The sequence below is a fragment of the Sciurus vulgaris genome, assembly GCF_902686455.1.
Source record: "Sciurus vulgaris genome assembly, chromosome: 4".
Classification (NCBI taxonomy): Eukaryota; Metazoa; Chordata; class Mammalia; order Rodentia; family Sciuridae; genus Sciurus; species Sciurus vulgaris.
In genome coordinates, this window is record NC_136464.1 from 76,888,930 (window position 1) to 76,896,376 (window position 7,447).

The 7,447-nt window shown below is 36.8% G+C and overlaps 1 protein-coding gene across 1 annotated transcript; it reads left to right on the forward strand.

Annotated features, from left to right (window-relative positions):
- The first annotated feature begins 3,313 nt into the window (after nt 1–3,313).
- LOC306658743 (coiled-coil domain-containing protein 115-like) lies at nt 3,314–4,241 on the forward strand. The gene has a single exon (XM_079135972.1). The coding sequence runs from the start codon at nt 3,341–3,343 to the stop codon at nt 3,869–3,871; it is 531 nt and encodes a 176-aa protein (XP_078992098.1). The 5' UTR covers nt 3,314–3,340; the 3' UTR covers nt 3,872–4,241.
- Nucleotides 4,242–7,447: the final 3,206 nt, after the last annotated feature.

The following is a 7,447-nucleotide window of genomic DNA, read 5'->3' on the forward strand; positions in this document are numbered from 1 at the left end:
CTTTGTAAAAGATGGGTAAATTCTGTCCACTATTTATTTTCAATACCTAAGAGAAATGTTCTTTTTTTAAATTTTTATTTGTTCTTTTTAGATATACATGACAGTAGAGTGAATGAATTTTGACATATTATACATACATGGAGTATAACTTATTCTGGTTAGGATCTCATTCTTGTGTGTTGAGATTCAATGTGACAAATTCATATAAAAAAAAGAATGTTATTTCCGATACATTCCACTGTCATTCCTATTCCTATCCCTTTATTTACACATCATTCTTCCGTGTATAATCCAATGAATTTCTATTCTTCCCCACCACACCCCTGTTGTGTGTTAGCATCCACATATTAGAGACAATATTTGACCTTTGGTTTTTGGGGACTGACTTGCTTCCCTTAGCATGAAAGCCTGTCCAGTGACTGGTAAACGCTACAATTTCATTCTTCTTTATGTGTGTATATATACCACATTTTCTTTATCCTTTCATCTCTTGAAGGGCACTTAGGTTGGATCTACAATCTGGCTATTGTGAATCGAGCAGCTATGAACATTGATGTGGCTGCATCACTGTAGTATGCTGATTTTAAGTCCTTTGGGTATGAATTGAAGAGTGGGATAGCGGGGTCAAATGGTGGCTCCATTCCAAGTTTTCTGCGGAATCTCCATACTACTTTCCATAGTGGTTTCACCAATTTTCAGATGCACCAGTAATGTAAAAGGGTACACTTTTCCTGACATCCTCTATAGTACTTTTAATAGTATGGCCATTTTGACAATATTAATTCTGTCTATTCAAGAACATGGGAGATATTTCCTTCTTCTAAGGTCTTCTTCAATTACTTTCTTTAGAGCTCTGTGATTTTCATTGTAGAGGTCTTTTACCTCTTTTGTTGGATTGATTCCAAAGTACTTTTTTGAGGTTATTGTGAATGGAAAGTTTTTCTAGTTTCTGTTTCAGCTGATTCATCAAGGGTGTATTTAATTTCATATCCTTCAACTTTCCTGAATTAATTTATGAATTCTAGATTTCTGGTTTTTTTTTTTTTTCTATTTTTTTGGAGAGAGGGGTAGGAGGTATTCCAAATATAGGATCATGTCATCTGCAAATAGAGATATATTGAGTTCTTCTTTTTCTATTTGTATCCCTTTAATATCTTTCTTTTTGTCTAACTGCTGTGCCCTGAATTTCAAGCATTATGTTGAAAAGAAGAGAAGAAAGAAGGTATCCCTTTCTTGTTCCATTTTTTAGAGGCAATGCTTTTAATTTTTCTCCATTTAGAATTATGTTGGCCTTGGGTTTTATATACATATAAATATTTATATATATATTTTTTACAATGTTAAATTATGTTCCTACTCTCCCCAGTTTTTCTCATGTTTTGAATATGAATGGATGCTGCATTTTGTCAAATGATTTTTCTGCATCTATTGAGATAATCATGTAATTCTTGTATCAAATCTATTTATATGATGAAGTGCATTTATTGGTTTCCATATATTCAACCAACTTTGCATCCATGAGATGAATTCCAAATGCTAATGCTGCAGTATGTTTTTAATATGCTTTTGTATGCAATTTTCCAGTGTTTTATGAAGATTTTTTTTTTCTTTTTGTACTCATGATTGAACCTAGTGTGCTTAACCTCTGAGACATATCCACAGCTCTTTTTATTTTTTATTCAGAGACAGGGTTTCACTAGGTTGCTTACAGCCTCACTATGTTGATGAGGCTGGTTTTGCATCTGTGATCCTCTTGCCTCAGCTTCCTGAGCTGCTGGGATTATAGGTGCACACCAACAAATATTTTTTGTATCTATGTTCATTAAGGAATATATTTCCTTGATGTGTTTTTGTGTGGGTTTGATATCAGGGTGACATTAGCTTCATAGAATGAGTTTGGAAAGGTTCCCTCCTTTTCTGTTTTATAGAATAATTTGAGGAGGGTTGGTGTTAATTCTTCTTTGTATATCTGGTAGAATTTGACTGAGAATCCATCTGGTCCTGGGCTTTTCTTTGTTGGTAGGCTTTTAATGGTATCTGCATGTTATTGCTTGAAATTGATCTGTTTAAATATTCTATGTCCTCCTGATTCAATTTGGATAAGTCATATATCTATAGAAATTTGTCAATGTCTTCAAGGTTTTCTATTTTATTTGAGTATAAATTTTCAAAATAGTTTCTGATTATCATCTGTATCAGTAGACTCCATTATAATATTTCCTTTTTCACCTATGATAAAAAATTTGATATTTCCCTCTTTCTCTTGGTTAGCTTGGCTAAGGATTTATCAATTTTATTTTTTAAAGAACCACCTTTTTGTTTTGTTGATTTAAAAAAAATTCCAATTATATTGGCTTTGTTTCAGTTATATTTTTTGTCTTTGATTTAAATATTTGCTGTCTTGTATTGTTTGTTGTGTTGATTTGTTCTTCTTTCTCTGGGTCTTTGAGATATAAGGTTATTTGTTGACTTTCTATTATTTTTGGCTCATTAAAATGTATTTATTTTTATTTTTTTTTCATTTTTTTAAAATATATACTGACTGCATTTTAATTCATTGTACACATATGGGGTAAATCATTTCATTTCTAAGGTTGTGCACGATGTAAATTCATACAATTCATGTAATCGTACATGTACATAGAATAATGATGTCTGTCTCATTCCACCATTTTTCATATGCCCCTCCCTCTCTTTTCCCTCTACATAAAGTTTCTCCATTCTTCTCTCACCCCCACCCCCATTATATATCATCATCCACTTAACAGGAAAAACATTTGAACTTTTAATAAATGAGCTCAATACTATGAACTTTCCCCTTAAATATGCTGTCATAGTGCCCAAAGATTTTGATATATTTTGTTGTTATTCTCATTTATCTCTTAGTATTTTTTTTTTTTTTTTTTTTTTTAACCTAGTTTTCTTCTGCTATTGATTGTTCACTCAAAAGAGTATTCTTTAGTATCCAGGTATTACAGTAGTTTCTATTTTTTATATTATTGTTGATTTCTAATTTTATTCCACTATCATCTGATAGAATGCAAATTATTATCTTTATTTTTTGTAATTGCTAAGAGTTTCTTTCTGTCCTGAAATATGGTCTATTTTTTTAAAATGATCCACGTGCTGCTGAAAATAAAATGAATTCAGTCATTTATGGATAAAATATTCTCTATATGTCTGTTGAGTCTAAATTTTTAATTTTATTTTTTATTTCCATAGCTTCATTATTTAATTTTTGTTTGCAGGATCTGTTGAATGATGAGAGAAATATGTTAAAGTCACCAAATATTATTGTTTTGAGCTCTATTTTTTTTTCTTGAAATTGAGCAGGGTTTGTATGATATATAAGAATAATCCGGAGAGCCGCCGGTGGCTGGCCCAGGGCAGTGCCGGATCTGCTGTCAGAGTTGGAATCGCTGCTCCTGCAGCTGCTCAGAGAGCTGGAGGAGCTGGAAGTGAACTGTGGGGGCGACAAATGATCCAGTGGAGAAGGGCTGGCTCTCTCGCAAAGGCTCGCAATGCAATGGGTGCCAAGTCGGTAGGGCCTTTACAGTGTGCCTCTCGCATGGAGCTCCAGGTCTGTGTATGTGCCAGTGAGACCCAGAACGGACTCCAGACATTCAGGGTGGTGAGAGCTGATACCCAGACTCCAGAGGAGGTGGGGACCCAAGAGTCAGCTTTGCGCGGAGGCAAAGGCCCTACCAAAACTCCAGAGCCAGAGCCCTCTGCAGCCCCACAAGAACCCCTGAACTGGTTTGGAATCCTGTTTCCTCACAGTCTGCGGCAGGCCCAAACCAGCTTCTTCCAGGAAGGCCTGCAGCTAGCTGCAGATATAGCCAGCCTCCAGACCCTTATTGGCTGGGGTTGAAGCCAACTCCGGGATATCCAGGAGAAACTCAAGCAGCTGGAACTTGGGGCTGCTTGACCTGTGTCCACAGAGGCAGGCATTCAGCACAGCTGTTCATGGATGTGGCTGTCTTTTCTCAGTCATTCTTCCTTCATAAATAGCTCCTGCTCCAACCTTCACTCCAGCTTATGTCCCTCCTTAAAATGTCATTAGTCTTCATGTTTTTGACTTCATTAGGTGTGAAGTTCAAAGTTTTTAATCCTATGTTCACAATATGAGATGTAAATATTTCTTCCCAAACTGAGTAATATTGAAAGTCACCTTCTTTGGAACCACTTTTAGGCCCATGTGCTCATAGGACAACCTTCCCCGCCCCACCCCCACTCTGCCCCTGCCCCAAGAGCAGGTGCATGGCTGTTCATGTTAGTGAACAGTTGAACAACTGCGGGGGCGCCTGGCAACCCAACCAGTGCTTGACAAGGATCCACTGGGGGAATGATGTTTGCAAAGACTCATCGTCCCGGGAGATGCCAGATGCTTGCCTCTGGGCTCTGGTGTTTTTTCTGCATTATGTTTCTAATATTATATTACTCATACTATTCCTTGGTAATAATCACTGAGGGTGAAGGGAATACTACAGAATTTCCCAAGAATATTAATAAAACATTAGGGACTATAACTCCTTCTCAGCCACAAGTAGTAAAAAATCTTTTACCACTGTGTGATATGTCTTCTTCCTGGGGTGCTTGTTATGAACATGTAATGCAGTATATAAATTTGGCCATGGAACCATCTGTCTTTCCAACCATGAGTATGCAAAAAGCACCTCCCACAGTAGCTACTAGATATGGACTAGCTTATTTTATCAATGGCAAGCCCTGCTACCCCCCTAAAGGCAAGCCCTTAGAGAAGGTAGATATAGATCTCCCCCTGTCTCCTACAGGGTGGTTTAATCCAGATGATGGTTTTGTTTATTTGTGGTGGTAAGGTAAAAGAATAAGGTTTCACAACATTCCTTCCTTCCTACAAAGAATAGGTCACTCCTATAATAAACATTGGTATACAATGTCCTGTTCTGGGAAAAAGAGCTACATAAGACAATGTAATCTATTCAGTAAAAAAACTTAGCCATGGGAACCATTGGGACTGTTGCCCTCCTGTAACTTAGCAATTTAGATATTAATCAGATGGACCTAGTAGAAATGGTCATGTGAGATTATTTGTCTATCGCTTTAACCGCGAGAATAATAATAGTCTTAGGTCACATAGAGTTTAGATATTAAGGAAATAAACATTGTATTAGCTCATTGACTTAGTTAAATATTCTTAAAATAATTGTAATCTTTATGGTTACTGATTTCTCATAATCTTTAGGTAAAAACAATTTCTTCCTATGCTTTGGAAACTTCTTTGATTTTATTAATCATAAGCCTGTCATCATAGCCTGAAGAAAAGTGTATATAAACCCAGTCTTCCCCAGAATAAAGTGGGATTGATTGCACCAGAACTAGAGTCTGTGTCTTTCATTCTCCATCCATTGCCGACTCTGTCTCCCTGCACCCTGTTTACCAGTGTGGAACCCATGGACTCCTGCTAGGGCTGGACCCCGGCAAACAACCTCACAGATTGGTCAACTGTAGTGTCATTCCTGGATAATGAAACACTGCACAGACAGTGGCAGGGAAGGATAAGAGGTAGTGCTTCAGGGTCACCAGATCCTTAAAACTGACTTGGATAGAAGAAAAGATGAGCAACAGACAAGGACAATGTGATTCAAGTTAATAAATATACAAACACCTACTTGGGTGTGATGTATGCCCACCTGTTGTTCTAACTACTTGTGAGGTTGAGGCAGGAGGATCACTTGAGGCCTTGAGTTTGAGACCAGCCTGGCAACATAGCAAGATTCTGTCTCAAAGACAAAATAAACACAAGAGTAGATGGGTAGCCCTTAGCAGGATCTCAACCAGGAAGTGAAAATGGTTCAGCCTAGATTTTCAAGGAATCTTTAGAAAGAGACTGTCTATGTTTTAAAAACCTGCCTTTATCTTACCAGGAGTGAGGCAAAGCCTTCCTTCATTTGTTGAAGGACCAGTTGTATTTCCTGTTCTGGTAAGTTTGTGTTTCACTTTTCTATCAGGTGGTTTATCTTTTTAGCATTATCTAGGGGTTCTTTCTGTTGTCTTTTTTTTTTTTAACCAGGAGTGGAGGATAGTGGTATGTAATCTTTTGTTGATAATGTGAGATGTAAATATTTTTTCCCAGTTTGTCTTTTAACTTTGCTTGTGTTTTTTTTCCCCATATTTTTTTATTTGTAAAATAAAACTACATCAATTGTATGGAAAAAAAAAGAATAATCCATCATTTGGGGCATCAACATTTATGATTGTTTTGTCCTGTTGATGTGAAATTCCCTTAAGCCATATGAAATGTTCTTCTTTATCCCTTTTGATTAACTTTGACTTAAAATCTAACTTTTCTGATATGAGGATAGAAACCTCTGCTTGTTTATGAGATCCAATTTTAAATGGCGAGCAAGGAGAGAATATGTAACATATAGGATGTGATAATTATGAGGGAAAAATTAGAAGTAAAAAACTAAAGTAAGAATGAAAGAAAAAAATATTTGGCTATTTGCAAAACAAATGAAAAAAATCAAGGGAAAAATAAGTGAGAGAAAATAATACATATAACTAAAAAATAAGTAAATAAAATATAAAGAGAATACAAAACAATTCTAAATAGACTAATCAAACATCTTTGCCCTTAAAATACTGAGCCAGGAAAAATAACTGACTTCAAAAAATGCTAGAAATGAGAAAAAAGAAACAAATATGTGTTTGTATAAGTATTCATGAACCATTCAAGTTACAATTAAATAGAAAAAAGAAAGAAAGAAAAAGAAAATAGAAGTTCTCAATGCAAAGTTAAAGAATTACTCTTTTTGTACTTAAACCATTCTCAGCTTTCCTTCTCAGCAGTGTTATGTGTAGTGGGATGGAATGTGATTTCTCCTCCATCCTCAGGATGGGGTGGCTAGAGTGTGAGAGGAGATCCAGTGGGTGCACCTCCTGAGGGCAGCAGTTAGGCCTGGATACACTTCAGGGTCTTTGTTGAATGGCAGTTGGTCTCGAGATTTTAAATTTGTGCATCTCCAGTGCTTGTAGTTGCTAGTCCATTCTGGGAGACTGCACTCTAGGAATCTCCCCTGGATTTCACTTGTGTGGCAGAGGCTCCCATTTGCCCTTCCATCACTCATAAACACTGCATTTCTTGGTCTTTGGGGTTCAATCTCCAAAAAATATACCTTCCACCCAGCCCTTTTGAGTTTCTGGTCAGATGTGTATCTCCCAAATGATCCTGTGAGTCACAGGTCTGAAGGATCAGGGGAAACCAGGTGGATTTTCACAACCCGTATTCCTATGTGTAAAGCCCTGTCAGCATTTGATTTTCTCCTGGTGACTTAGGCACTCTCTATGTCATGCAGTGCTGGTTGGCAGTCTTGCATTTTGGGCCCAACTTGTTTGTACCAGGAATTGGTTCCCCCTGCTGCCCGCCTCCTGGCAAAACTGCAAAATCAATCCTTCCTGCATCTTC

Coding starts and splice junctions, on each gene's coding strand:
- LOC306658743 (XM_079135972.1), top strand. CDS start 3,341: ATGATATATAAGAATAATCCGGAGAGCCGCCGGTGGCTGGCCCAGGGC.